This window comes from Macaca fascicularis, chromosome 19 (genome assembly GCF_037993035.2).
Source record: "Macaca fascicularis isolate 582-1 chromosome 19, T2T-MFA8v1.1".
In the NCBI taxonomy this organism is placed as follows: Eukaryota; Metazoa; Chordata; class Mammalia; order Primates; family Cercopithecidae; genus Macaca; species Macaca fascicularis.
Window position 1 is genome coordinate 11,096,826 of NC_088393.1, and position 27,214 is coordinate 11,124,039.

General features: G+C 55.8%; 3 protein-coding genes, 1 long non-coding RNA gene and 1 other non-coding gene across 10 annotated transcripts; 2 read left to right on the forward strand and 3 right to left on the reverse strand.

Moving 5' to 3' along the window:
- The first annotated feature begins 601 nt into the window (after positions 1 to 601).
- ATG4D (autophagy related 4D cysteine peptidase) lies at positions 602 to 10,693 on the forward strand. Of its 6 annotated transcripts, none has more exons than XM_065535584.1 (10): positions 602 to 1,018; positions 1,423 to 1,580; positions 1,671 to 1,844; positions 3,713 to 3,989; positions 4,063 to 4,127; positions 5,745 to 5,875; positions 9,189 to 9,267; positions 9,337 to 9,413; positions 9,498 to 9,617; positions 10,174 to 10,693. In XM_065535584.1, the coding sequence occupies exons 2-10, from the start codon at positions 1,451 to 1,453 to the stop codon at positions 10,354 to 10,356; spliced, it is 1,236 nt and encodes a 411-aa protein (XP_065391656.1). In that variant the 5' UTR covers positions 602 to 1,018; positions 1,423 to 1,450; the 3' UTR covers positions 10,357 to 10,693. The 6 variants fall into 6 exon arrangements, 5 of the variants coding, with proteins under 5 accessions (XP_065391656.1, XP_005588011.1, XP_073881968.1 ...); XM_005587954.4 differs by having other exon boundaries at positions 1,497 to 1,580; XR_012428387.1 differs by lacking the exon at positions 5,745 to 5,875.
- LOC123570418 (U7 small nuclear RNA) lies at positions 8,328 to 8,389 on the reverse strand. Its single transcript, XR_006694598.1, has one exon. It is a non-coding gene; the product is annotated as a U7 small nuclear RNA (small nuclear RNA).
- Positions 10,382 to 23,093, reverse strand: KRI1 (KRI1 homolog). Its single transcript, XM_005587953.5, has 19 exons — positions 22,973 to 23,093; positions 22,786 to 22,859; positions 22,003 to 22,108; positions 20,055 to 20,163; positions 18,791 to 18,845; positions 18,665 to 18,714; positions 18,174 to 18,270; positions 18,009 to 18,086; positions 17,321 to 17,460; positions 16,821 to 16,947; positions 16,624 to 16,719; positions 16,368 to 16,538; positions 15,474 to 15,549; positions 15,289 to 15,377; positions 15,089 to 15,212; positions 14,872 to 15,002; positions 12,569 to 12,633; positions 12,350 to 12,448; positions 10,382 to 11,548 (listed from the first exon to the last, which is right to left on the reverse strand). Exons 1-19 carry the CDS (start codon positions 23,082 to 23,084, stop codon positions 11,209 to 11,211), a joined length of 2,139 nt encoding a protein of 712 aa, XP_005588010.3. The 5' UTR covers positions 23,085 to 23,093; the 3' UTR covers positions 10,382 to 11,208.
- Positions 18,721 to 20,496, forward strand: LOC135968520 (uncharacterized). Its single transcript, XR_010583376.2, has 2 exons — positions 18,721 to 19,001; positions 20,088 to 20,496. It is a non-coding gene; the product is annotated as an uncharacterized lncRNA (long non-coding RNA).
- Positions 23,094 to 23,528: 435 nt separating the features above from the next.
- On the reverse strand, positions 23,529 to 26,414 carry CDKN2D (cyclin dependent kinase inhibitor 2D). The gene is made up of 3 exons (XM_005587956.4): positions 26,382 to 26,414; positions 25,948 to 26,103; positions 23,529 to 24,478 (listed from the first exon to the last, which is right to left on the reverse strand). Exons 2-3 carry the CDS (start codon positions 26,086 to 26,088, stop codon positions 24,119 to 24,121), a joined length of 501 nt encoding a protein of 166 aa, XP_005588013.1. The 5' UTR covers positions 26,089 to 26,103; positions 26,382 to 26,414; the 3' UTR covers positions 23,529 to 24,118.
- Between the last annotated feature and the right edge of the window lie 800 nt (positions 26,415 to 27,214).

Consider the following 27,214-nt stretch of genomic DNA (forward strand, 5'->3'; position numbering starts at 1 on the left):
ACGGCACTCCAGTCTGGACAACAGAGCCAGATCCTGTCTCGACAAAACAAACACTGAAAAAAACTTCCCTGGCGCACTTTATTCATCCCTCCCTCCCGCGCCTGCCTACCCGTGGATATTTTTCCCTGAGCATAATTCTCATGAAGATTCGTCTATGTTGTTGCGTGTATTCCAGCCCTATTTTGCACATGAGGAAACTGAGGCACAGCGGCGTGACTTGCCCCGGAGGTCACACTAGTCGATTTGGTCCCAGCCCAGGGCGGGTTCTGGGTCCGCAGCCCGCGCAGGTGCCCTCGGGTGGCGGGGCGGGCGCAGCAGGTGCGCAGTCTCACCTGGGCGCCTGCCAGGTCAGTCCTGGACCTAGGGGCGGGGCCAGGGGCGGGGGCTCCCCAGCTCTGCTGCCTCCGATAAGGGCCTGAAGGGACTGTCGCGCTCCTGGCGGTGTGATAAGGAGGGCGTGGGGAGGCCGCGGGGAGGCGTCGGGGTTTGAGGTCCCCGCCTGGCGACCCAGGATCGGGGCAGGAAAGGCGGCTGGGGCGGGGAGAGGGCGGGGAGGGGCGGGCCGTCTGGCTTGGTCACGCCCACCGTCATCCGGGGTCCTGGCCCGCTAAGATGGCGATGGCTATGGCAGCTGAAGTGGCGGCTGGTGCCGGGCCCGGGACCCTGAGGACGGGGGCCGAGTAGCGCCTTCCCAGGGCCCCGTGAACCGGCCGCGGGTCGCCCTTGGGGGGCAGCGACCACAGGCCCCCACCCGGGCCCTCGGTCCGCCCTCCCGGCGCGTCCATGAACTCAGTGTCGCCGGCCGCCGCGCAGTACCGGAGCAGCAGCCCGGAGGACGCGCGCCGCCGGCCCGAGGCCCGCAGGCCGCGGGGTCCCCGAGGCCCAGACCCCAACGGTCTGGGGCCCTCCGGAGCCAGCGGCCTCGCTCTTGGCTCTCCCGGGGCTGGCCAGAGTGAGCCGGACGAAGTGGACAAGTTCAAGGCCAAGTTCCTGACAGCCTGGAACAACGTCAAGTACGGTGAGGAAGGGGCCCGGAGATCGTGGAGGTGTCGGGGGCCTTTGAGGAAAACCAGATCCCGGTCCTGCCAGTTATCCCACCCTTGTTCCCGTCCTGAGTCACCTGTGGGTCCCCTCCCTGCCCTGCCCAGGGTGGACCTGTGGCAGGTCCAATAGACAGTGTTTTCAAGCTCCGCCCATTCCCCTGTGTGACCTTGGGCAAGATCCTTTCATTCTTGGCGCCTCCGTTTTTGCCCTTCTCTGTAAAATGGGTACAATAATCAGAAATGCCTTCCTTCATCCTGAATTGACGGTGGACACTCCTGTAACTGTCACTGGGGGCCCCACCTCCGACTTAGAGGGCTGTTGCACGGAGTCCCCAGAGCCACCCCGGAGATAGGAACTAGGATCGTGCCCATTTCACAGATGGGGGAATGGAAGCGCTGTTGCTGTCATGCAAGTGCTTCATCTCGCTGGGCGCTGCCCCTACGTCTCCCCAGGTTGGGCGGTTAAAAGCCGGACCAGCTTTAGCAAGATCTCCAGCATCCACCTCTGTGGCCGCCGCTACCGTTTCGAGGGCGAGGGTGAGCTGGTGGTTGGGACCTGGGTTGGGGGAGGCCTCTCCACGCCCGCCCGAGTGTCCCTGGTGGCAGCTGACAGACCCGCTCTTGTAGGTGACATACAGCGTTTCCAGCGGGACTTTGTGTCCCGCCTGTGGCTCACATACCGCCGGGACTTCCCACCCCTTCCTGGGGGCTGCCTGACCTCGGACTGTGGCTGGGGGTGCATGTTACGCAGTGGCCAGATGATGCTGGCACAGGGCCTGCTGCTACATTTCCTGCCCAGAGGTGAGCCATGGCAGGGAAGGGGTGCACTCGGAGTACACGGTCAACGGCCATATCAGCAGTATTAGAATTACTTGCAAACTAAGAGTTCAAAGTCACGTTAGAATTGTGTGTCAAGTAAATTTTGGAGAGATGAGAGTTGTTTATAAGAGTTTCAGCTGAAACGGTGGCTCATGCCTGTAATCTTAGCACTTTGGGAGGCTGAGGCAGGTGGGTCCCTTGAGGTCAGGAGTTCAAGACCAGCCTGGCCAATATGATGAAACCCCATCTCTACTAAAAATACAAACATTAGCCGGTTGTGGTGGCTCGCGCCTGTAATCCCAGGAGGCTGAGGTGGGAGAATTGCTTGAACCCAGGAGGCAGAGGTTGCAGTGAGCCGAGATCACACCACTGCACTCCAGCCTGGGCAACAGAGGGAGACTCTGTGTTAAAAAAAAAAAAAAAAAAAAAAGTTTCACTGGGCACGGTGGCTCACGCCTGTAATCCCAGCACTTTGGGAGGCTGAGGCGGGTGGATCATGAGGTCAGGAGTTCAAAACTAGCCTGGCCAAGATGGTGAAACCCCATCTCTACTAAAAACACAAAAATTAGCTGGGTGTGGTGGTGGGCACCTGTAATTTGGGAGGCTGAAGCAGAGAATTGCTTGAACCGGGGAGGTGGAGGTTGCAGTGAGCCAAGATCCGTGCTACTGTACTCCAGCCTGGGCAGCAGAGCGAGACTCCATCTCAAAAAAAAAAAAAAGTGTTTTGGCCGGGCACTGTGGTGCATGCTTGTAATCCCAGCTACCTGGGAGGCTGAGGTGGGAGGATTGCTTGTGCCCAGGTGTTCAAGCCTGCAGTGAACTATGATCCTGCCACTGCACTCCAACCTAGGTGACAGAATGAGACTCCAGCAACAATAACAGGTCGAGTGTGGTGGCTCATGCCTGTAAGCCCGGCACATTAGTAAGCTAAGGCAGGAGGATCACTTGAGCACAGGCGTTCGACACAGCCTAGGCAACATGACAAGACTACTGTCTCTACAAAAATATTTTAAAAATTGGCCAAGTGTGGTGGCATGTGCCTGTGATCCCAACTACTCAGGAGGCTGAGGCGGGAAAATCTGTTGAGCTCAGGATTTAGAGGCCGTAGTGAGCCGTGATTGTGCCACTGCACTCCAGTCTGGATGACAGTGAGATCCTGTCTTTATTTATTTTATTTATTATTATTATTATTATTATTATTATTATTTTTGAGACTGAGTCTTCCTCCATCATCCTGGATGAAGTGCAGTGGAGAGATCTCAGCTCACTGCAACCTCTGCCTCCCAGGTTCAAGCAATTCTCCTGCCTCAGCCTCCTGAGTAGCTGGGATTACAGGTGCCTGCCACCATGCTTGGCTACCTTTTGTATTTTTTTTTTATTAGAGAAGGGGTTTCACCATGTTGGCCAGGCTGGTCTTGAACTCCTGGCCTCAAGTGATCCGTCTGCCAAAGTGCTGGGATTACAGGCGTGAGCCACCGTGTCTGGCTGAGATCCTGTCTTTTTTTTTTTTTTTTTTTTTTTTTTTTTTTTTTTTTTTTTTGTATTTTTTAGTAGAGACGGGGTTTCACCGTGTTAGCCAGGATGGTCTTGATCTCCTGACCTCGTGATCCGCCCGTCTCGGCCTCCCAAAGTGCTGGGATTACAGGCTTGAGCCACCGCGCCCGGCCTATCCTGTCTTTAAGTAACAAAAAGTAAATAAATAAATAAGGATAAGGATAAGTTTCAGGAATATGTAAATTCTGTTGAATTACGGGGTTCAGGAGCATTCGCATTGTGTGCGGTGCATGTGTAGATGGGACCTCTGCCCCCCACACACTAGCACTGTTTGACTGTGTGCTCCATTCCACCAGACTGGACATGGGCCGAGGGCACGGGCCTGGGCCCCCCTGAGCTGTCAGGGTCAGCCTCTCCCAGCCGGTACCATGGGCCTGCCCGCTGGATGCCCCCACGCTGGGCCCAGGGTGCCCCTGAGCTGGAGCAGGAACGCCGGCACCGGCAGATTGTGTCCTGGTTCGCCGACCACCCCCGGGCCCCCTTTGGCCTACACCGGCTGGTGGAGCTTGGGCAGAGCTCAGGCAAGAAGGCAGGTGACTGGTATGGGCCATCGCTGGTGGCACACATCCTCAGGTGAGGGCCGCTGCAGGGATCACGGGAGTTGCTGGGTACCCGCAGGCACTCAGGCCTTCTCTCCTGCCCCCAGGAAAGCTGTGGAGAGCTGCTCCGAGGTCACCCGCCTGGTGGTGTACGTTTCTCAGGACTGCACAGGTAAGGGGCTGGAGCCAAGATCACGGGGGTCCCACCCTGAGCCAGACTCTGCCTCGCCCGATTCTTAGAGTTCGTCTTCCTCAGAGGTTGGAACAAGTTCTGGGGCAGAGGGACACTGGGGAAGGATGCAAGGCCCATGCAGCAGGAGATGGTCCCTCTTCTCCATCTCTCCCTCTGGAACAAGAAACTTTAAGGGCTTCTCGAGTGGTAGAATAGAGACATAAGGCCAGGTATGGTGGCACATACTGTAGTCCCAGCTACTCAGGAGGCTGAGGTGGGAGGATTGCTTGAGCCCAGGAGTTCGAGGTTACAGTGAGCTGTGATTATGCCATTGCACTCCAGCCTGGGCGACAGAGTAGGATCCTGGCATAAAATTAAAAAAAAAAAAAGGCCCGGCACAGTGGCTCACACCTATAATCCCACCACTTTGGGATGCCAAGGCGGGTGGATCACCTGAGGTCAGGTCACTCTGTCACCCAGGCTTGAGTGCAGTGGCATGATCTCGACCCACTGCAACCTCCGCCTCCCGGGTTCAAGCGATTCTCCTGCCTCAGCCTCCCGAGTAGCTGGGACTACAGACACACACCACCATACCAGGCTAATTTTTCTATTTTTAGTAGAGACGGGGTTTTACCATGTTGACAAGGCTGGTCTTGAACTCCTGACCTCAGGTGATCCGCCCACCTCGGCCTCCCAAAGTGCTGGGATTACAAGCTTGAGCCACTGTGCCGAGCCCCTGTAAAATTTTTTTTTTTTTTTTGGAGACAGGGTCTCACTCTGTCACCCAAGCTGGAGTGTAGTGGCACAATCTTGGCTCACTACAACCTCCACCTCCTGGGTTCAAGTGATTCTTCTGCCTCAGCCTCCTGAGTAGCTGGGACTACAGGAGCATGCCACCATGCCCGGCTAATTTTTTTTTTTTTTTGGTATTTTTAGTAAAGACGGGGTTTCACTATGTTAGCCAGAAGGGTCTCGATCCCCTGACCTCGCGATCCGCCTGCCTCAGCCTCCCAAAGTGGTGGGATTACAAGCATGAGCCACCATGCCCGGCCACCCCTGTAAATTTTTTATACAAGATTGTAGGTGTTTGGGACAAGATTCGATTTTCAGAGAACCGCATCTCCAAAACGGGTCTAATCTACTTCTCTAGGAGCACGAAATGGGCTTATGTAGCTACAAGGCAGGGGGCAGGAGAATGGGCCCAAGTAAACGGGACTAGAGGAGGAGGGACACACCAGGATGTTTGGTTTGGGGGCCGAGTGCCCAGTGCTCCAGTTTCTGTATTGGCAAACCAAGGCATGGAGTCACTGAGGACCTGTCAGGCCTGGGGCTGGGGAGGAGCTTGAGAGAACAGTCTCTACCTCTTTCCACTGTATATACTTTTGGTCTACATCCCAGGGCCTCAGTTGCCCATTCTGTAAAATGGGGATGTCCACACCTGCCTGGAGGTCCTGGGATTTTCTGGGGGCGTTTGGGGGGCACTAGAACGATGATTAGTGATGACAGTGTTGCCCACTGAGAAATTGCAAGGGTGAAGTTGAGTCCCTGGGGTTAGAGGGCCACGCTGGGGCCTGAAGGGTGGCAAGAAGGTGACCTGCTGCCGTCCCGTCCCTCCAGTGTACAAGGCGGATGTGGCACGCCTGGTGGCCAGGCCAGACCCCACAGCCGAGTGGAAGTCTGTGGTCATCCTGGTGCCCGTGCGACTGGGTGGCGAGACTCTCAACCCCGTGTATGTGCCCTGTGTGAAGGTAGGTTCAGCTGAATTCTAGGATGCCTCCACCTGGGAGCCCTCCAGACTTGTTTAGTTTGGGTTGGGGCTGCTGTTTATGCAGCCCTCATCCTTCTCTTTTTTTCTTTTTTCTTTTTTTTTTTTGAGACGGAGTTTTGCTCTTGTTGCCCAGGCTGGAATGCAATAACGTGATCTCAGCTCACCGCAACCTCCGCCTCCTGGGTTCAAGCGATTCTCTTGCCTCAGCCTCCCAAGTAATTAGGATTACAGGCAAGCGCCACCACACCCACCTAATTTTGTACTTTTAGTAGAGATGGGGTTTCACCATTTTGGTCAGGCTGATCTTGAATTCCTGACCTCAGGTCATCTGCCCTCCTCGGCCTCCCCAAGTGCTGGGATTACAGGCATGAGGCACACTGCACCAGCCATCCCTTTTTTTTTGAGACAGAGTCTTGCTCTTTCAGCCAGGCTGGAGTGTAGTGGTGCAATATTGGCTCATTGCAACCTCCGCCTCCCGAGTTCAAGCAATTCTCCTGCCTAGGTCTTCCAGGTAGCTGGGACTACAGGCACGTGCCACCATGCCTGGCTAACTTTTGTATTTTTAATAGAGATGGGGTTTTGCCATGTTGGCCAGGCTGGCCTCGAACTCCTGACCTCAGGTGATCCACTCGCCTCAGCCTCCCAAAGTGCTGGGATTACAGGCATGAGCCCCTGCGCCCAGCCCATCCCTTCTTTTTTGATACTATGGAGCATCTGCTATGTGTGCTCCCCACTGTCCCGACTGCTGGGGGTTCAGAGGGGAACAAAACAGGCAGGAATTTGGAGTGTGCCCGCTAGGAGCAGACATTCTGATGGGAGGATGCTCAGTAGTGGCTCTGTAACCAAAGTGGCATCACCACTTGGAATGAAGCCAGGCACAGTGACTCACACCTGTAATCCCAGCACTTTGGGAGGCCGAGGCAGGAGGATCTTTTAAGACCAGCCTGTGCAACATAGTAAGACCCCCATCTCTACACAATTTTTTTTGAAAACAGAGTCTCGCTTTCTTGCCCATGCTGGAGTGCAGTGGCACCATCTCGGCTGACTGCAATCTCTGCCTCCCAGGTTCAAGAAAATCTCCTGCCTCAGCCTCCCAAGTAGCTGGGATTACAGGCGTGTGCCACCATGCCTAGCTAATTTTTATATTTTTAGCAGAGATGGGGTTTTCTCATGTTGGCCAGACTGGTCTCAAACTCCCGACCTCAGGTGATCCACACACCTCGGTCTCCCAAAGCGCTGGGATTACAGGCATGAGCCACTGCGCCCAGCCTCTACACAAATTTAAAAACACAGTAACCCAGTGAAGGGCAGATGAGGGTAGCAGCAGAGCCTAGAAAAGCCCCTCTGCAGCCACCAGGCAAATGAGGAGCCAGAGGAGAAGTGCTCCAGGCAAGAGGAACAACAAGACAGAGACCCTGAGACTGGAAAGTCCCCTGTGTATTTGCATCTGAATAAAAGCCAGTTTTCCCAGTGACCCACAGAGCCTGGCACTATTTGTCCCCACCACCTTCTTAAGGTCATCTCTCACCTTGACCTCATATCCTTCTCCCACACTCTGCTCCAGCTGCAGAGGCCTCCTCACCTGTTTCAGACACTCCTGCCTCAGGGCCTTTGCACTTGCTGCCCCTGCTGCTTGGAGTGCTCTTTCAGCAGCGATGCAGGTGGCTCTTTGTGTGTGTGTGTGTGTGTGTTTTGTTTTTTGTTTTTTTTGAGACGGAGTCTCGCTCTGTCATTCAGACTGGAGTACAGTGGCACAATCTCGGCTCACTGCAAGCTCCACCTCCTGGGTTCACACCATTCTCCTGCCTCAGCCTCCCGAGTAGCTGGGACTACAGGCGCCTGCCACCACTCCTGGCTCATTTTTGTATTTTTAGTAGAGATGGGGGTTTCACTGTGTTAACCAGGATGGTCTTGATCTCCTGACCTTGCGATCCTCCCGCCTCGGCCTCCCAAAGTGCTGAGATTACAGGCGTGAGCCACCGCGCCCGGCTCCTTTTGTATTTTTTATTAGTTATTTAAATATTTGTTCATTTATTTTACTAACACTAACCATCAAAAGAAATCCTTCAGCTCTTTCCATCATCTCTCAGTAGGGCCTATCCTGACTCTCTTATTTATGATTGATTGATTCAGAGTCTCTTGTTAGCCAGGCTGCAGTGCAGTGGTGCGGTCTCACCTTATTGCAGCCTTGACCTCCCCGGCTCAAGTGATCCTCTCACTTCAGCTCCTGAGTAGCTGGGACTACAGGCGCACGTACCACCACACTCAGCTCATTTTTTTTTTTTTTTTTGTAGAGACAGGGTCACACCATGTTGCCCAGGCTGGTCTTGAACTCCTGGGCTCAAGTGATCCTCCTACTTCGGCCTCCCAAAGTACTGAGATTACAGACATGAACCACTGCTTGGCTCCTGTTTTAAAATATTTTTTGCATGGGAGGTTTTCCAGTGAGAACCAGAAAACCTATGAGACAAATTCTAAAAGAGTGATAATATTTGACCTCGTTACTTAAAATCACAAGGCTCCCTTCCCTCTTTTATTCTTTTCCATATAGTTAATCACCTCTAACACATGAGATACATCATGTAATTGACTGGGCATCGAGGGCCATGCCTGTAATCCCAGCACTTTGGGAGGCCGAGGCAGGTGGATCACCTGAGGTCAGGAGTTTGAGACCAGTCTGGCCAACATGGTGAAACTTCGTCTCTACTAAAAATACAAAAATTAGCTGGGCGTGGTGGCGGATGCCTGTAATCCCAGCTATTCGGGAGGCTGAGGCAGGAGAACTGCTTGAACCCAGGAGGTGGAGGTTGCAGTGAGCCAAGATCGTGCTACCGCAATTCAGCCTGTAATCCCAGCACTTTGGGAGGCCAAGGTGGGCAGATCACCTGAGGTTAGGAGGAGTTCCAGACCAGCCTGGCTAACATGGTGAAACCCCGTTTTTATTAAAAATGCAAAAAATTACCCGGGCGTGGTGGCAGGTGCCTATAATCCCAGCTACTTGAGAAGCTGAGGCAGGAGAACTTAGGAGGCGAAGGCTGCAGTGAGCCGATTGGGCCACTGCACTCCAGGGTGGGTAACAGAGTGAGACTCTGTCTCAAAAAAAAAAAAAAAAAAAATCATGTAATCGTCTTCCTTGTTAGTCTCTCACACTAGGATGTCAGCTCCTGAGGGCAAGGGTTTTGTGGTCTTGATCACTGCTGCCCTCCAGAGGCTGGGTTCTCAACGGAGGAGGCGTTTGCCAAGCGTTTGTTGAGTGGCTGCCTGACAGCACCTGCCCACCCTCCTCCCTGCAGGAACTTCTGCGCTGCGAGCTGTGCCTGGGCATCATGGGCGGGAAACCACGACACTCACTGTACTTCATTGGCTACCAAGGTAGGCCTACCCCCTCCTCACTCCCCCCACGCCCCACCGCACCCCCACTCACACCTGCACCCCCTGCAGATGACTTCCTGCTGTACCTGGACCCTCACTACTGCCAGCCCACTGTGGATGTCAGTCAGGCCGACTTCCCCCTGGAGGTGAGTGGGAGCCCCAGTGTGTGGTTGGGGCCGTGGCAGGTGGGCGGCAGGGGCCTCTGAGCCTCCCTCATCTGTCTGCTCCAGTCCTTCCACTGCACCTCGCCCCGCAAGATGGCCTTCGCCAAGATGGACCCAAGCTGTACTGTGGGCTTCTATGCTGGAGACAGGAAGGAGTTTGAGACACTCTGCTCAGAGCTGACCAGGGTGAGCAAGAGGAAAGCTGGAGTGGGGTGAGGGGGGTGGTCGGGCAGGGCTGGGGGTGAAAGAGAAACAGAGGCCTCGAGTCCAGCAGAGCTGGGGTGCTGCTTCCAGGCTGGGGGTCCACCCCTGAAAAGGTGGGAACGCCAAAGCCAACTGTTAGGTCAAGGCCGTCCTGCGAGTTGAGGGCGTCACCCCTTGGAGGCAGCTGTATCCAGAGGCTCAAGTGGTAGAAAACCTCTGTCTCTTGGCCCTGCTGTCCGACCAGGGCTCTACCCTTATGGGGGCAAGAGATGGCCACCAGCCCTTCTGGGCACCCACCCTCTGGTCATTGGAAGGGGAACGTGGGTTTTGCAGCAAAAATCCCATGACTGTCAGTCTTTGGCCGAGCTGGGTCACATGCTCATGGCTGAGCCAATCACTGTGGCCAGGGGATGGAGGGTGCTGATTGGCTGCCCTGTCTTGGAGAGGCGGTCCTGAGAAGCACCTGCTAAATAAACCTGGGCTAAGGAACATGGCTTGGCACTGTTTGTGGCTGAGCCTGTCTCCCTCCTCCCGCCAGGTCCTCGGCTCCTCCTCAGCCACGGAGCGGTACCCCATGTTCACCCTAGCCGAGGGCCATGCTCAGGACCACAGCCTGGACGACCTCTGCTCCCAGCTCTCCCAGCCTACACTCCGGCTCCCTCGCACAGGGCGGCTCCTCAGGGCCAAACGCCCCAGCTCTGAGGACTTTGTGTTTTTATAAAGGGAGGGGATGAGGGAAAAGATGCAACACTATTTATTTTTTTATTTATGTCATGTCGAGTGTGGGATCTTGAGCTCTGGCAGTGAGAACTTCCTGTTCTCAGCCCCTCAAGCCCAGCTGCAACCAGTCTGGGGCCATTCAGCCAGGGACAGAGCCCATGCACCTGTCTCCCACCAGCGGGGCCCTCCTGGCAGGGTAGGGAGGGAGGACCCCGGGCACCCCCCTCAGGGCCTGACTCACGTACTGTAGTTTGCACTGGACGCCTGGGCCCTCCCTGTCCCAAAGCCCCCTTGGGGGAACTGTGGCTGCTGGGGGCCAATAAAGTTGTGTGACTTGATCGTGGCTGTGGCTGGGCGCAGCGTTCTAAGGGGATGTGAGGTCTGGGAGGTGTCTCGAGATGAGAGTTCCAAGTCACGGGAAGTTTAAGTCAGCCTCAGTTTCCACATCCATAAAATGGGACGACTTCCTTACCCGCAGCTACACGTGTTTAAATTTTTTTTTTTTTTTTTAAAGAGACAGGGTCTTGCTTTGTCGCCCAGGCTGGAGTGCAGTGGTGCAATCATAGTTCACTGCAGCCTCAAATTCCTGGCCTTAAGTGATCCTCCTTCCCCAGCCTCCTGAATAGCTGGGACTACAGGCATGTGCCACCACATTTTGTAGAGATGGAGTCTCACTGTGTTGCCCAGGCTGGTCTCCAGTTCCTGGGCTCAAGTAATCCTTTCACCTCAGCCTCCTAAAGTGCTGGGATTACAGGTGTTCCTGGCCACAGATGAGAGGTTCTCTGCAGCAGATGGTCCTGTCCAGGGCTTGATTTGAGGGGAGGAGCCTGAGGCCCCTGCCTGCTCCCAGTGCTCAGGAGCTGTTCTTGGGCCCCTGTTGTTTCCTCCGCTGCCGGCCCAGCTGGCGGAAGTACAGCCGTTTGGGGTTGAGGCCAAAGGCCTGCAGTCTCTGGTGGCTGAACTCGCGTCCACCAAGCATCACAGTGGGGCCCAGCAGCCGTGCCTTCTTGGCCCTCCTTCGCCTCTGGGGGGCTGGCTTCTTGTGGGGTGATACAGGGGCCTCCTCTTCCTGTGCTGGGGGACTCTCCGGCCGGGGCCGCTTCCCGCCAGCCCCATCAAGCCCTGGCAGCTGCCTCTGTGGGCCGGCTCCATCTCTCTGTGGCTTCCCTGTGGCTTCCGCGGGCATCTCTGCCCTGAGGGAGAAAAGTCAGGGCTCAGCCCAGGCCTGTCAAGATCAGGCCTGTTCCTGAGGACACATGCCCCATTTTACAGGCAAGGAACAGAGGGGCATAGTGAAGCGGCCGCGCAGCGACCGAGGGACTGCCTGGGGATTCAGACCTGGGTCTCAGGCCAAAGCCAGGGCTTCTCTACGGAACCCAAAGGCTAGGTTGTGAGGCTGAGGATTCTGGTATTTGTGCCTGGGCCTGCCCTAACCTAGTCACATCAATTAACTCATTTTAGCTTTTTTTTCCTTAGAGACAGGGTCTTGCTGTGTGGCCCAGGCTGGAGTGCAGTGGCACTACCGTAGCTCACTGCAGCCGAAAACTCCTGGGTTCCAGCAGTCTTCTGCCTGAGTCTCCCAAAGTGCTGGGCTTATAGACGGGAGCACAACCTGGCCTCATTTTAGCTTTAAATAAACTGTGCTCCTATCACCCCTGCCTTCTAGACTGGGTGAAAGCAGTCCTAATAACAGCTAAGACCTATGGGGCATTTACCACATCTTAAAAATTTTACGAGAATTAACTCATTTCATCCTCGGCAACCTGATAAGGCAGAACCGTCTCTATCTCCATCTTATGAGAAAGAGGCCCAGAGAGGGGTAGCGACTTGCCCAAGGTCACACAATGATGGTGCCCATGAAGGATTCGAACCCAGGTCTCAGAGCAGGGGGCGCTGCATTCCCAAAGTCATGCAACAAGAGGCTGACAGAGCCAAGACTCAAGCCTGGGCCTGGCGGGCTCCCCACCCACGCTTCCCCAGCCAGCACTGCTTACTCTTCTCGGCAGAGTGACTTGAAGACCTGCCGCTTTTTCCGTGAGTTCTGGGCCTTCTGGCTGTATGCCCGCTTGTCCCGCAGCTCCTCCTGCTCTGACCTGCAGTCAGATGTCCCTGTGTTAGGTGCTCTGGGAAGTACCCGGGGCTGCCCGCGCTGCCTTCAGTGCGCCTGGCTCTGCCCCGCCCCCTGCGCACCTGGCCCCGCCCCGCCTCATCACCTGTACATGCAGGTCTTCTTCAGGGAGCACCACCGGTTCAGCTCCTTATCGTCAGCAGCAAGGATCTGCGTGGGAAGGGAGAGTGGGGACCTGCTGTGATATTCCCCAGGCAGGATCTTCCCTGAGCCTAAGTCACGTCATTAGTCACACCGGTAATGCTGCTACCACCCAGCAGGGCTGCCATGATGGCCAGAGACAGCTGATCTCTACAGAGGCCAATATTTTTTGTAGAGGTCAGCAGATGGGGTAACTGAGGCTCAGAGAACGGATCCTTGCCCTAAGCCACGTGGCTGGGAAGTTGGCTGAATTGATTCCAGTTTGAGCCCCAGGGCCTTTGAGCCGTCACCCATACCCAGCCATGGCCTCAGAACGGGCAGGGGTCACTGCCAACCCCCAGGCTTCTTAGTTACATATGAGGCTCTCATTCCCAGCCTCCAGGCCTGTTTCCAAACCTACCGGAAGGGCATCAGAAAGAGGAAGTGAGTGAATGCCGATGGTATAAGCTCAGTACACATCAGCTATTTTTACTGACCATGAAAACGGTCACACACCTTCAGCTGTCATCAGTCAGGGATAGTAGGTGCCTGCAGCCTGGCAGTGCCACACACTTTGGTCTCATTTCTGTTCCTTCCATAGTCACCAAAGTTGGGGTGTTATTAATTACTGTCTCATTTTACAGATGGGGAGTTGAGGCACAGATGGGGGAATCACTTGTCCAAAGACACAGCTGGTGAGTAGCCAAGCCAGGGCTCGAACCTACCTGGGCCCTCTGGTTCCAGAGGACACCAAGTCTTTTGTTGAGACAGGGTCTCACTATGTCGCCCAGGCTGGAGTGCAGTGGCAGACTCACAGCTCACAGCAGCCTCAACCTCCCGGACTCAAGCAACCTTCCTGCCTCAGCCTCCCAAGTAGCTACGACTAGATCTCCCTATGTTGCCCAGGTTAGTCTCAGAACTACTGGGCTCAAGTGATCCTCCCGCCTCAGCCTCCCAGAGTACTGGGATTACAGGTGTGAGTGAGTGTGCCCAGCCCTGCTACCAAGTCTTACCAGCCAGACTGCTGCTGATACATACTGACAGGAATAAAAGTAATATTGGCTGGGCCTGGTGGCTCACACCTGTAATCCCAGCACTTTGGGAGGCTGAGGCAGGCAGATCACATGTGGTCAGGAATTCGGGATCAGCCTGGCCAATATGGTAAAACTCGTCTGTACTAAAAATACAAAACTTAATTGGGCATGATGGCACATGCCTGTAGTTCCAGCTAGTTGGGGAGGCTGAGGCAGGAGAATCATTTGAACCTGGGAGGCGGAGTTTGCAGTGAGCTGAGTTTGCACCACTGCATGCCAGCCTGGGCAACAGAGCAAGACACTGTCTCAATCAACCAATCAATCAAAAAATAAACAAAAATAAAAAGTCATATTGGCTGGGTGTGGTGGCTGACATGCAGAATCCCATCACTTTGGGAGGCCAAAGCAGGAAGCTTGTTTAAGCCCAGGGAGTTTGAGACCAGCCTGCACAACATGGTAAAACATCATCTATACAAAAAATAGTTTTAATTAAAAAAAAAATTAATTGGGCATGGTGGCACATGCCTGTAGTCCCAGCTACTTGGGGGGCTGATGTAGGAGGATCACTTGAGCCCAGGAGGTTGGCACCACTGCACTCCAGCCTGGGTGACAGAGCGAGACTATGTCTCAAAAAAAAGAAGTAATATTTACGGGGCATGCCACGTGCGAGGCACTGTTTTAAGCCCCCACCTTGTAGAAGGTAGTAATGTTACCTATGAGGCAAGGTAATGTTATTAGTACTGTCATTAGGACTATTAGCATTTCTTTTCTTTTTTTTTTTTTTTTGAGACAGAGTTTTGCTCTGTCACCCAGGCTGGAGTGCAGTGGTGCAATTTCGGCTCATTGCAACCTCTGCCTCCTGAGTTCAAACGATTCTCCTGCCTCAGCCTCCCAAGTAGCTGGGACTACAGGCACCAGCCACCACACCTGGCTAATTTTTTTGTATTTTTAGTAGAGACGGAGTTTCACCATGTTGGCCAGGCTGATCTTGAACTCCTGACCTCAGGTGATTCACCTGTCCTGGCCTCCCAAAGTGCTGCGGCCTCCCAAAGTGCTGCGGCCTCCCAAAGACGTGAGCCACCGCGCCCAGCCAAATATTATCATTTTCTAGATGAAGAAAGAGACTGCCATGTTGTGGCATTTCTGAGCAACAGAGACTGGGTCAGGGCCAGCTCTCTACCCCTCCACATACCAGGTGCCCTCTGCAGTGTCTCTGCCCGCCCGGGGCCCCTACCTCCTCAGTGCTGAGGCCGAAGTCACAGGGCACCACGGTGCGGTACTTGAAGCGACAGGGCAGGTCGTCGATGATGTCCTCGTAGTCCAGCCGGTAATACTCATCCAGGTACTCCTCAAACGTCTTGTCCCCTGCTCGAGACAGAGCCAGGCTGCCGGGCTGTGCCAGGCCCCGCGGAGCCCCCTGCCCACCCACGGCCTGCCCACCTGGGCCTCACCGGGTTCAAACACTGGCTTCTCCTGCCCCACGGCCGCGGCGAAGGGCGACTTGCGCTTCTTCTTGCCCGTCGAGGGGGCTTCACGCTTTTTCCGTGGCTGGCTGGGGTCGTAGTCAGCATCCATCTGCCAGGAGGCACAGGTCAGATCCCACCAGCCCTCCGTCAGGGCCCCTGGGACTCCCCCAACCCGTGACACCTACGTTGAAGTTGGGGTCCTCACAGTGCAGCTCCTGCTGGCTCCAATCTCCCTCCTGCTCAGGCCCGTCCCACGTGTCCCAGTTCCAGTCATCTGGATGCAGAGAGAACAGACAGGTGGGGCCAGCGTGGGACCTTGGGCTTCAGGCCCAGTCCCTAGTCCCCAGTCCGGTGCCTCAGCTGATCTCACCTTCAAGCCCTTCCTCTTCCTCAAATTGCGGCTTCTCCTCCTCCACGGCCCCGTAGTACTCGTCCCCAAAGCACTTCTGCAGGGTCAGGGCTGGGGGTTACCAGGGCCCACTCGAGACAGAGGAGCTGAGCCCCCACGATGCCAATGAGCCCCTCCATGGCAGCTTTATTCCTCCTGCAGCTCGTGGGACTCCCCAGAGCCCTCCCAGGACCTAGCTCCTGAGGTGGGGGAACCCTGCATGTCCAGGACCCTCCGCCAACTGCCCTGCTCTCTACCCTGTGATGTACTAGCTGCCATTCACTTCCACACATCCACAGTTAGCCTTTCTACAGGCCTTTGCCCCTGCGGTGCCCAACACCTGGTGTACTACTCAGGTCCCGGGTCTTTTTTTTTTTTTTGAGACAGAATTTCGCTCTTGTTGCCCAGGCTGGAGTGCAATGGCACTATCTCGGCTCACCGCCAACCCCTGCCTCTTGGTTTCAAACGATTCTCCTGCCTCAGCCTCCGGAATAGCTGGGATTACAGGCATGTGCCACCACACCCGGCTAAGGTCTTTTTTTTTTGAGACGGCGTCTCACCCAGTAGCCCAGGCTGGAGTACAATGGTGCGATCTTGGCTCACTACAACCTCAACCTCCCAGGTTCAAGCGATTCTCTGCCTCAGGCTCCTGAGTAGCTAGGATTAAAGGCGCCTGCCACCACACCCCGGCTAATTTTTTATCTTATAGAGATGGGGATTCTCCATGTTGGCCAGGATGGTCTCTGTCTCCTGACCTTGTGATCCGCCTGCCTTAGCCTCCCAAAGTGCTGGGATTACAGGCATGAGCCACTGTGCCCAGTGAGAGCCACATTTGTGTGAGCTCAGCGTCATGGTGGGCCGGGATGAGGGCCGCACCTGCATGAGCTGGTCGTGCTGGGCGGGGTCGAAGTCATCTTCAAGGTCCCCCTCCTCGAGGCCCAGCGTGTCATTGCCTGTGACTTTCCGCAGCTTCTCCAGCTTGGCCAGAATCTCCTTCCTCTTCAGGTTCTTCAGCTGCTTGAGCTCTTCCTGCTTCTTTGCTTTCTCCTGCAGGCCCAGGCAGAGGGAGGGAGGGCATGGGCTTTCCTGCAGGGCTGGGGGGTCCTCCCCAGCTGGCCGCCCCCACACTCACCCTCTTCTTTCGCTCCCGAGTCTCCTCCCTCTTCTCCTTCCTGCGCTCATCCTTACGGCGCACGGAGGACGCGATGCTGCGTGGGTAGGTCTTGACCTAGGGACAAGCAGAAAAGCCCAGAAGGGCCTCAGCGATGGTGTGGAGTTCCCTGGGCCTGGACCCCGGGGGCCGAGTCCTCCCCAGCCCCAGCCACACACCGATGTCGAGTCCGGCTCCTCGAAACGGAAATTGTACTTCTGTTCGAAGTCCTCCTGTTTCTTCAGAAACAGCTCCCCCTCGTCTGAGGAGTCATCCACAGCCAGCTGGACTGGGGGGCCGGGGACCCTGAGGAACAAGATGTGATGACGCCAGGGGGCCAGCCAAGCGAGGTCGAGCCCCCCTTTCCTGCACGTCTGGGTGCGAAGCGTACGAACTCATTTAATCCTCGCAAGAACCCTACAAGGTGCACGCTGCTATTGTCCTCATTTTACAGATGGGGAAACTGAGGCATGGAAGTCTCAAAGCAGAACCAGGATTTGTGGCAGTGCCACCTGGCTCCAGAGCCTACACTCTGTGGCTCTGCCTTGCAGACTAACTCTGCCACCCTCTGTGAAAAAAAATACACACACGGTGCCCTCTGCCTCCTGGCCAGTGCCGCCTGGGAATACGTCAGGAAGCGCACCCAAAATCTAGGCCCTGGGGAGAGGCAGTGGCTCACCCCTCCTCTTCCTCCTCCTTTGCCTCCTCATCTTCCTCCTCATCTTCCTCCTCCTCGTAGCGTTTGTTGAGGATGTAATCCCGCAGAAACCGCTCCCCTTCATCCAACTCAGGGTCGTTCCAGTATTCCTTGAGATGGGTCTGGGGGTGACAGGAGACAGGACTCTGGTCAATGAGGGACAGGGAAGGAGGGCAGGCATGGTCCCTCACAGCCAGCCTCTGGAGTAGGTGACATTAGCCCCATTTTGGTTTTTTATTTTTTTTTATTTCAAGACAGGGTCTTGCTCTGCTGTCCAGGTGAGAGTACAGTGGTGTGATCATAGCTCACTGCAGACTCCACCTCCCGGGCTCACAAGATCCTCCCACCTTAGCCTCCCAAGTGTCTGAGACTACAGGCGCGTGCCACCATGCCTGGCTAATTTTTTCATTTTTTTGTAGAGTGGTTTTGCTGTTGTTGCCTAGGCTGATCTCAAACTCCTGGCCTCAAGCAATCCTTCTGCTTTGACTTCCCAAAGCACTGGGATTACACGTGTGAATCACGGCGCCCACCCTATCCCCATTGAAAGAGATGTAGGAGCTGAGGCCCAGCGATGTGCACATCCCATCTTCAGAGGGTTATCTCTGTACATGGGTTGGATGGAGGCAGAACGGACGGTCTACTCCATCAGCGGCCATGCGTGAGAACTCACCAGTTCCTTCAGCGACTCTGGGTTCCCAATCTCTTTCTGCCCCTTCAGCCACTCGATGTAGTCGGCCTCCTCCTGGGCCTGGGGGAAAGCTAGCACTGAGCATCTGCAGATGCCCAACCACCCGCCGCCCTGTCCCCAGCAGTCCAGTGAGGCCCCGGTACACACCTTCTCCTGCCTGGTTTTGGCACGTTTCTGCAGCAAACTGGAGCCGCCCTCCCCAGCGCTGTCCTCGTCTTCACTGTCCTCCACAAATGCCCGGAAGCTGCCCACGAGAGAAAACAAGCCTCAGGACAGGCAGGCTGGCCCCTGTCTGCTGCCCCAACATTTATTTTGTAGAGCCGTGGTCTCACTATGTTGCCCAGGCTGGTCTTGAACTCCTGGGCTAAAGTGATCCTCCCTCCTCTGCCTCCCAAAGCCCTGGGATTACAGGCGAGAGCCACCTCACCCGGCCGGCTGCCCCAAAATTAATCCCATGTACTAAGCCCTGAGCTCTCCTTTCAACAAGCTCAGAGCAGTGCTGTGATGTTATTAACCCCGTTTAACTGATGAGGAAACTGAGGTACATAGAAAGTGACAGAGCTCAATTTGAACCCATGCCTATCCAACCCGAGCCTCAACTTTCCTCCATTGGGCCATTCCCACCCACCCAGCCTCACCTTTCCTTGAGCTGTTTCTGTTCCTCCACATAACTTTGCGATGATGTCTCCTGCAGAGAGGGCCATAGAGGTCTCAGGCCAGCCCTGGGCCCCTCAGCCCCCCACACCAGCCTCCACCCCACCCACCTGGAGTCTATGATTGGAAGTCTCCCCGTCTGAGTTCTCCTCGTCGACATATTTGCTGTAAAGGAAAAGTGGGGTCTTCAGAATGTATCTTCCAGGGCCCACCTGTCCCCGTGCCCATGTGGAGCGGCTCTTCCAAGCACCGGCTGGCGGGGGTCATCGGAGGGCTATGGAATCAGTGAGGCCCCTGCTCTCAGGGGTACCTGCGATTCTGGTGAGTTTCCAGCCTTTTTTTTTTCTTTTTTTTTTTATCTTTTCTTTTCCAATCATGGGTGACAGCATTTCTTTTTTGGAGCCAGAGTCTTGCTCTATCCCTCAGGCTGGAGTACAGTGGCATGATCTCGGTTCACTGCAACCTCCACCTCCCAGATTCAAGCGATTCTCCTGCCTCAGCCTCCCCAAGTAGCTGGGACTACAGGCGCCCGCCACCACATCTGGCTAATTTTTTTTTTTTTTTTTTTTGAGACGGAGTCTAGCTCTGTTGCCCAGGCTGGAGTGCAGTGGCCGGATCTCAGCTCACTGCAAGCCCCGCCTCCCGAGTTCACGCCATTCTCCTGCCTCAGCCTCCCGAGTAGCTGGGAGTACAGGCGCCCGCCACCTTGCCCGGCTAATTTTTTTTTGTATTTTAGTAGAGACGGGGTTTCACCGTGTTAGCCAGGATAGTCTCGATCTCCTGAACTCGTGATCCACCCGTCTCGGCCTCCCAAAGTGCTGGGATTACAGGCTTGAGCCACCGCGCCCGGCACATCTGGCTAATTTTTATATTTTTAGTAGAGACAGGCTTTTGCCATGTTGGCCAGGCTGGTCTCAAACTCCTGACCTCAGGTGATCTGCCCACCTCAGCCTCCCAAGGTGCTGGTATTACAGGCATAAGCCACCATGCCCGGCCTTTTTTCTTTTTGAGACAGGGTCTTATTCTGTTGCCCAGGCTGGAGTGTAGTGGCCTGATCATAGCTCACTGCAGCCTCCATCTCCTGGGCTCAATCCTCCCGCCTCAGCCTCCTGAGTAGCTGGGACTCCAGGTACACATCATCACGCCCAGCTAATTTTTAATTTTTTTGTAGAGGCGGGATATGTTGCCCAGGCTGATCTCAAACTTCTGTCCTCAAGCGATCCTATTGCCTCAGCCTACCAGAGTGCTGGGATTATGGACATGAACCACCACGCCCAGCCCAAGTTGCCAGCTTTTTTCCTCCCTGCCCCTAAGACCCCCATAGACCTGACAGGACTGGGAACCAGCGGGGGGGGATGTAGGCCTTCTCCATACCCTGCCTTCTCCAAGATAACCTTCCTCTCGTAGTCCTTCAGGTACATGGGCCGCACTTTCTTCTGCTTCTCCGAGGCTGCTGGCTCCTCCTCGCTGTCCGACGACGATGCTGTTAACCCACCAAAAGACACCTGCCATCACCCACAACCCCCTTCTTTCCCCTGGCAGAGAATCCCACAGGGCAGGGCCAGGATTAGACAAAGGATTCAAATCCCGAATCCACCAATTCCCGGCTAAGAGTATTGTGCTTCTCACCATCTGGTGGGGTTGGGGTCATTCAGTCTGCAATTCCTGCTTTGATTCTGCCCACATTGGCCTCCCAAAGTGCTGGGATTACAGGCGTAAGCCACCGCACCCAGCCATTATTATTATTTTTTGAGACAGAGTCTCGCTCTGTTGCCCAGTGCATGACGTGATGTCAGCTCACTGCAACCTCTGCCTCCCAGGTTCAAGTGATTCCCCTGCCTCAGCCTCCTGAGTAGCTGGGATTACAGGTGTGCACCACCACGCCCAGCTACTTTTTGTATTTTTAGTAGAGATGGGGTTTCACCATGTTGGCCAGGCTGGTCTCGAATTCCTGACCTCAAGTGATCCTCCTGCCTCAACCTCCCAAAGTGCTAGGATTACAGGCATGAGCCACCATGCCCAGCCTGATTAATTATTATAATTAATTTTTTTTGAGAGTTGGGGTCTTACTCTTGCTCAAGCTGGAGTGCAGTGTCAATATCCTAGCCCACTGCTCACTGCAGCCTCAAACTCATGGGCTTAAGCAATCCTCCCACTTCAGCCTCCCGAACACCTGGGACGATAGGCACACACCAGCATGCTCAGCTGAGTTCTGAATCTTTTGTAGAGATGGGGTCTTGCCGCCAGGTGCAGTGGCTCATGCCTGTAATCCTAGCACTTTGGGAGGCCAAGGCGGGTGGATTACCTGAGGTCAGGAGTTCAAGACCAGCCTGGCTAACATGGTGAAACCCTATTTCTACTAAAAATACAAAAAAGTAGCTGGGCATGGTGGCATGCACCCATAATCCCAGCTACTCAGGAGGCTGAGGCAAGAGAATCGCTTGAACCCGGGAGGCAGAAGTTGCAGTGAGCCCAGATCGTGCCATTGCACTCCAGTTTGGGCAACAAGAGCAAAACTCTGTCTCAAAAAAAAAAAAAAAAAAAAAAAAAAAAGCTGGGCACAGTGGCTCACGCTTGTAATCACAGCACTTGTAATCACACGCTTGTTATCACTCCCACTTTGAGGTGGGCGGATCACCTAAGGTCGGGAGTTCGAGATCAGCCTGGCCAACATGGAGAAACCCTGTCTCTACTAAAAACACAAAATTAGCTGGGCATGGTGGCACATGCCTGTAATCCTAGCTACTCAGGAGGCTGAGGCAGGAGAATTGCTTGAACCTGGGAGGCGGAGGTTGCAGTGAGCTGAGATTGCGCCTTTGCAGCCCAGCCTGGGCAACAAGAGTGAAACTCCGTTTCAAAAAAATAAAAAAAGAGATGGGGTCTCGCTATGTCACCCAAACTGGTCTCAAATTCCTGGCCTCAACTGACCCTCCCACCTCAGCCTCCCAAAGTGCCGGGATTAGATGCTTGAACCACCTGCCCAGTCTGGTGGAGTTGAAATCATTCAGTCAGCAATTCCCAAATTGAACAGTGCCAAGGACACAGTCATTAACCCCACCACCAGGTAATAACCTAGGCTCTGCTAAGGACTTGTGACTTGTGAAGCAATTCATTCAACAGTCAAAATAGATGAATTGTGTAAACTGGGCAAGTCCCAATCTATCCTTAAAACAGCCCTGAGGGGCGATGCTACCGTTAGATACACTTTACAGACAGGAAAGGAGGCTCAGAGAAGTCAAGTCACTTCTCTGAATCCATTCAGGAAAGGACCCCGGATTCTGTTCCTGAGGAAGGAGAGGCTTAGCCAGGAGTGGCCCCGGACCTGTTCTGTTATAGAAGGTGGCATCTTTCTGATAAATGCGGGGGTCCTTCTTCTTCAACAAGGAGAGCGTTTTGTAAAAGTCCCGCTCCTGCTGGGGGTCAAATTCCTAGGACGGGAAAAGGGTTGGGGATAGGTTTCAGAAGGGGGGTAATAAGAGCCCTGGCACCAGCAAGTGAGCTCAGCAGTAGGGATTAGGATGGAGGGAGCGGGGATCTGGCTGGGGAAGAGAGGAAAGCGGTCAAACAGCAGGAGAGAGGGGCCCTCTTGGGGTGGGCAGGGGCAGGCCACAGGTAGATACAGGATATGGGTAGAGGAAGATGGGGGCAAGGAGAAGGTAATTCCTGGGGAAGACAAGGACTTGACAAGGGGCAGGTGGGCCGAGGGCACAAGGGAGACAGTGGGGAGGGGCTGGGCCAGGCCGTACAGTGGGGCCAAGATCAGGGCTGATGTGAGAAGTTGGGCACCCCACGTGGCGCAAGGAGTACACTAAAAAATGGCTAGACTCGAGGATGAAAGGGGAAAGGGGGGTTCCTAGGGGACAGAGTCGCCCCACACATCAGAGTGGGCAGGTGGATGTTAGCAGGGGGGAGAAAATAAGGGGGATTTGGCTCTCCTAGGGAGAGGGAGGACGCTGTCTGTCCCTCATGGGATGGGGAACGGGGGATGGACGCTCCCGCAGGGCGCTCTGGGGTCGGGGGTTGCCCCCCTGTCTACATCGGGGTCGGAGTGCAGTGGGGGGGCTTGGACGCCTCCGCACGTCCAGGACGGGGCGCGGACGCGCACCACGCGCTCGTCGCTGGAGTCCGACTCAGAGCTGGAGTCGCTGCCGCTGTCCCGGTCCCCGTAGCGATCCTTCACTGCGGGACACAGACGGGATGCCCCCCAGGTCAGCCGGCTGGACCAGCTCGACTCCCCACTTCCCAACCGCCCATCGCAAGCAGGCTCCCGCGCGCATGCGCCCCGGACTCACGCCGCTGCAGTTCCTCGCGCTCCCGGTAGCGGTTGTACCGCGCGGCAAACGCCGTGTTCACCCGCAGCTGCGACGACCCGCGCGGTTCCGGCATGGCGGCTCTGTGGCCCATTGCGCACGCGCATTGAGGACGCCCTGGACGGGGCGGGGCCGCCCTCGGTCCCGCCCGCATCCAATTTCAAAAGAGGCGGACCGCACCTAACCCCGCCCCTGGCTTTTCCGGGATCCCCTTCGCCTCATGACCGCAGTCACCGCCCACCGCTACGCCCCTGCGGGGAAGGCCGCGGCCACCGCCCACCCGCCCCACCCCCGGTGCTCCGGGCACCCAGCTGACATCTGGGGGCCCTTTCTCCACTCGCGGTTTCCTGCTTCCCTTCCGTTCCGACAGCGAAAACCGCTGCCCCACCCAGCTCACTCACCCTGGCGCCCTGGGAATTACTATTCTCTCCCCTCACCCACCGCATCCACGATCCCCGACCCCCGTCCTCATCCCCATCAACATCCGGGATGTGTAACTCTCCATCCCAGACTCAAAAATCTGAAGCCACCCGCGCTGTGATCATGCACAAGTCTTAATTTAATGGGTAAAAACATTAAATTATTACAACATTTTTTTCCAATAAAGCATAATAAATAGAATCCATTTATTTTAAAACGCTGTACAAGAGACTGGAAAACAAGCTTCCAACAGAATATGAATAACTCATTCTACCTTCTTACTGATTTGGGACTCTCCCCCCACCCCCTGTGCCCGAAGCAACGTGCACACTTCAGGTCTCTGAGCACAGCCAGCCAAGGTCACCAGGTTCTAGGCTCCCTGGAGGTGATTTCACTCTTAAACGCTCTGCCCTTGGGTCTTGTCTGAGGCCCCAACAGCCTGGGGCGCAGAAAAAACTGAACCGTTTAGGTGGCTGTGGCCTGCAGGAGCCCTTCTCTGTCCAACACACCAAAAGGAGTGAGAAAAACAAATGAGAAACGTCCCCCAAATACCCACACACCCCAAAAACCAACACCTATAAGCCACAAACTGGTGCTCCTCCCCTACTGCAGCAGCGGGCAGGAGAAACAAGAAGAGAAAGTGTTTCTTCCCCTCTCTTCTGATACATAACCCCACGGGGTTCTCTTCCTGGATAGAGTGACCCCAGATCACAGCGGGGCCACCATGTGCCCCTGCAGGATGTCCACGAGGTCCTGAGCCCCTCTCTGCAGTGCCAGTTCCAGGGGTGTGAGACCCCTGGCGTCCCTGCGATGGAGATCAGATTCAGCCGCCAGAAAGCTGACCACAGCAGTGTGACCCTCTTGCACCGCCAGATGGATAGGAAGTGCCCCGGTGCCATCAGGCGCGTTGACATCAGCCCCGTGCTCCACTAGGACCTTCAGGGTGTCCAGGAATCCAGTGCGGGCTGCGTCATGGACTGGACTGGTGCCGGAGGTGTCCTGGACATTGGGGCTGGCACCTTGCTTCAGCAACTCCAGGGCGATGGCAGTGCTGCCAAACATCATGACCTGTGTGAGGGACAGAGGATCAGGAGGTCCTCAAGGGAGGGGTTTCCAAAAAAGGGGTTACTGGCCGGGCGCGGTGGCTCACGCCTGTAATCCCAGCACTTTGGGAGGCCGAGGCGGGCGGATCACGAGGTCAGGAGATCGAGACCATCCTGGCTAACACGGTGAAACCCCGTCTCTACTAAAAATGCAAAAAATTAGCCGGGCGAGGCGGCGGGCGCCTGTAGTCCCAGCTACTCGGGAGGCTGAGGCAGGAGAATGGCGTGAACCCGGGAGGCGGAGCTTGCAGTGAGCCGAGATCGCGCCATTGCACTCCAGCCTGGGCGACTAAGCGAGACTCTGTCTCAAAAAAATAAATAAATAAATAAATAAATAAAATAAAAAAATAAAAAAAAAAAGGGGTTACTGGAGAGAGAAGGGTCATCCAGAAAGAGGCATCTCCCCGGAACAGGAAATGCCAGAGGAGGGATCCTCTAGTGAACGGAGAAGCTGCATAAGCCCCCAGGGGACTGTTTGAGATGCAGAGAAAAAGTTCTCCTGGGAATAGAGACCCCCCCCAAAAGCTGGTCACTCCCTTAAGAATGAGACCCCCCAACCCAGAGAACAGCCCCCATGGAAACTTTCAAGGAACCTAAGACTCTCCCGCAAGGGACCAAAGACGCCCCCAGATATGGGCAATCACCAGGAAATATAAAATCCCCTCCAGGAAATGGGCCCCCAGAGATGGAGAACTACCCCCAAAGAATTGATAGTCCTCATAAGGGAAAAGAGATGTCAAAGGAAAGCGAACCCCACCCCCTTCTCCAGGAATTAGCCTCCTCCTGTATAATGGTGATGTCACCTCAGAGTACCTGAGAGCGCCCTTCAGGAAGCGGGATTCCAAAAGCAATAATAAAAGAAGAGAAAAGAGACTCCTCTCTAAACTCTCCCAGGGAATATAAGGATGTCTTGCGATCTGACACTGTTCCTCCACTGGGGCCCCCACACTATAGCTAGGATCCGCATAATCTTTAGGAATGAAGACCCCACCCCCAAGTAACCAGATATGTCTCAGAGAGCCCCCTACAAAATGAGGAACCCCTGGAGACAGGACCTCTCCTTCCAGAGATCGGATCTCCCCATAGAAGCCCCAAGAAACGTGAGCCGTCCCCATGGAAACGGTATCCAAAGGAGCTGAACCCGCACCCACGGAATAAGAACCTCCCCAGGGAAAGTGAATCTTCCGCACTCAGAGAACCAGGAATCCTCCCAGAGAAGATGCTAAAAAGCTCTCCCCTCCCCCCACAACCTAGCCTCACCCACCACCCACCTTCCAAAGGGGACCGTGGGGGAACAATGAAAGCCTAGAGAAGAAGGACCGGTTTCCAGTGGGTCACCACCAGGGCCAGGAGACCAGAGGAGAGGGGCTCTGGGGTCTCGATCCTCACCCCGCCGAGCCACCCCGCCCCCGACCTGGGCCGGCCCGGCCTCACCTGCAGCGCCGTCTTGCCGAAGCGGTTGAGGGCGTCGGGATGCACCAGCTCGCGGTGCAGAAGGCGGCGCACCTCCTGCACGTCGCCCCGGGCCGCGGCCCCACTCAGCCGGTCGCCGGAGCGGACCTCCTCCAGCAGCATGTCGACACTGACGGCCTGCGAAGACCCCCGCCCCGCCCCAACCCGGCGCTGTCAGCACGGAGCAACCGGCGGGCGCTGGCCCGAGCAGCCCTCCCGGGACGCGGCCGCGGTGCGCCCGGCTGCTCTGCACTCCCGGCCCGGCTCCCCAGCCCAAGACCCCGGCCCTCCCAGCGGGCTCCTCCCCCTGTCAGCCGGAGGCAGGCGAGGGGCTGGGAGCTGGGCCCAACCCTCGGCCGCCGGCGGGGCCCTGCCCGGCGCCCGCCCCTTGGGGGCCGGGTCTCCCCCTAACTCACCCTCCCTCCTCCTTGCCGGGCGGGGTCTGCTCTGAGCCTGCGCCGCCGCCGCCGCCGAGGCAGCAGCCAGGGGGCGGAGCCAACGTGCTCCCGGCCACGCCCCGAACGCCGCGGATTTGTTTTCTTACAAACTCGCTACTGTGTAGCGAATCCGCGTTGCCCGGCGCGCGACCTTACGGCGTTCCTCCCGCAGGGCCTGCATAACCAATGGCTGCGCGTCGCCGGGGAAATTTCGAGCTCGGCGTGAAATGCGTTGTTCCTGATTGGTCAGAGCTCAGCAACCGATGGACCGCCGGCAATGGCGGGGTTTTCGGTTTTCAAATGAACCCGGCAGGCGGGAAAGACCGCCGCTTTAACTGACCCAGGGAGAAAGGTCAGGGGCAGGGTAGCGCGGGCTGCTCTGGGACCTCGGCGCCTCCTGGGGGAAGGGAGGCAGGGCTGGGGCCACCCAATCCGAGGTCCCACTACTAATAGATATTCTTTGGCCCTTACTACGCGCTGGGCACTTTATTTCATTCATTCATTCATTCACTGTGTGCAGGGGGCGTCCTGGGAGCTGGACGCGCACATTCAAGCAACTAAATAATATTAGATAGTGTCAAGCACCGTAATAAAGGGAAACGGGGAGACGGGGTGGATGAGGAAGGGATCACCCTGACTGGCTCAGACTGAGCCAAGAGGAAAGGAGCCTGCAACTGCCACGTGGGAAGGCCTGGGAGGACATAGTCGCAGCCAGACAGGGACTCAGGTCTTCGCTCAAAGATTTACTTAGTACCTCCTAGAGGTTCCCGAGTGGAGAGCACGCCAGGAGGCCCCTGCTGCAGGGACACCTA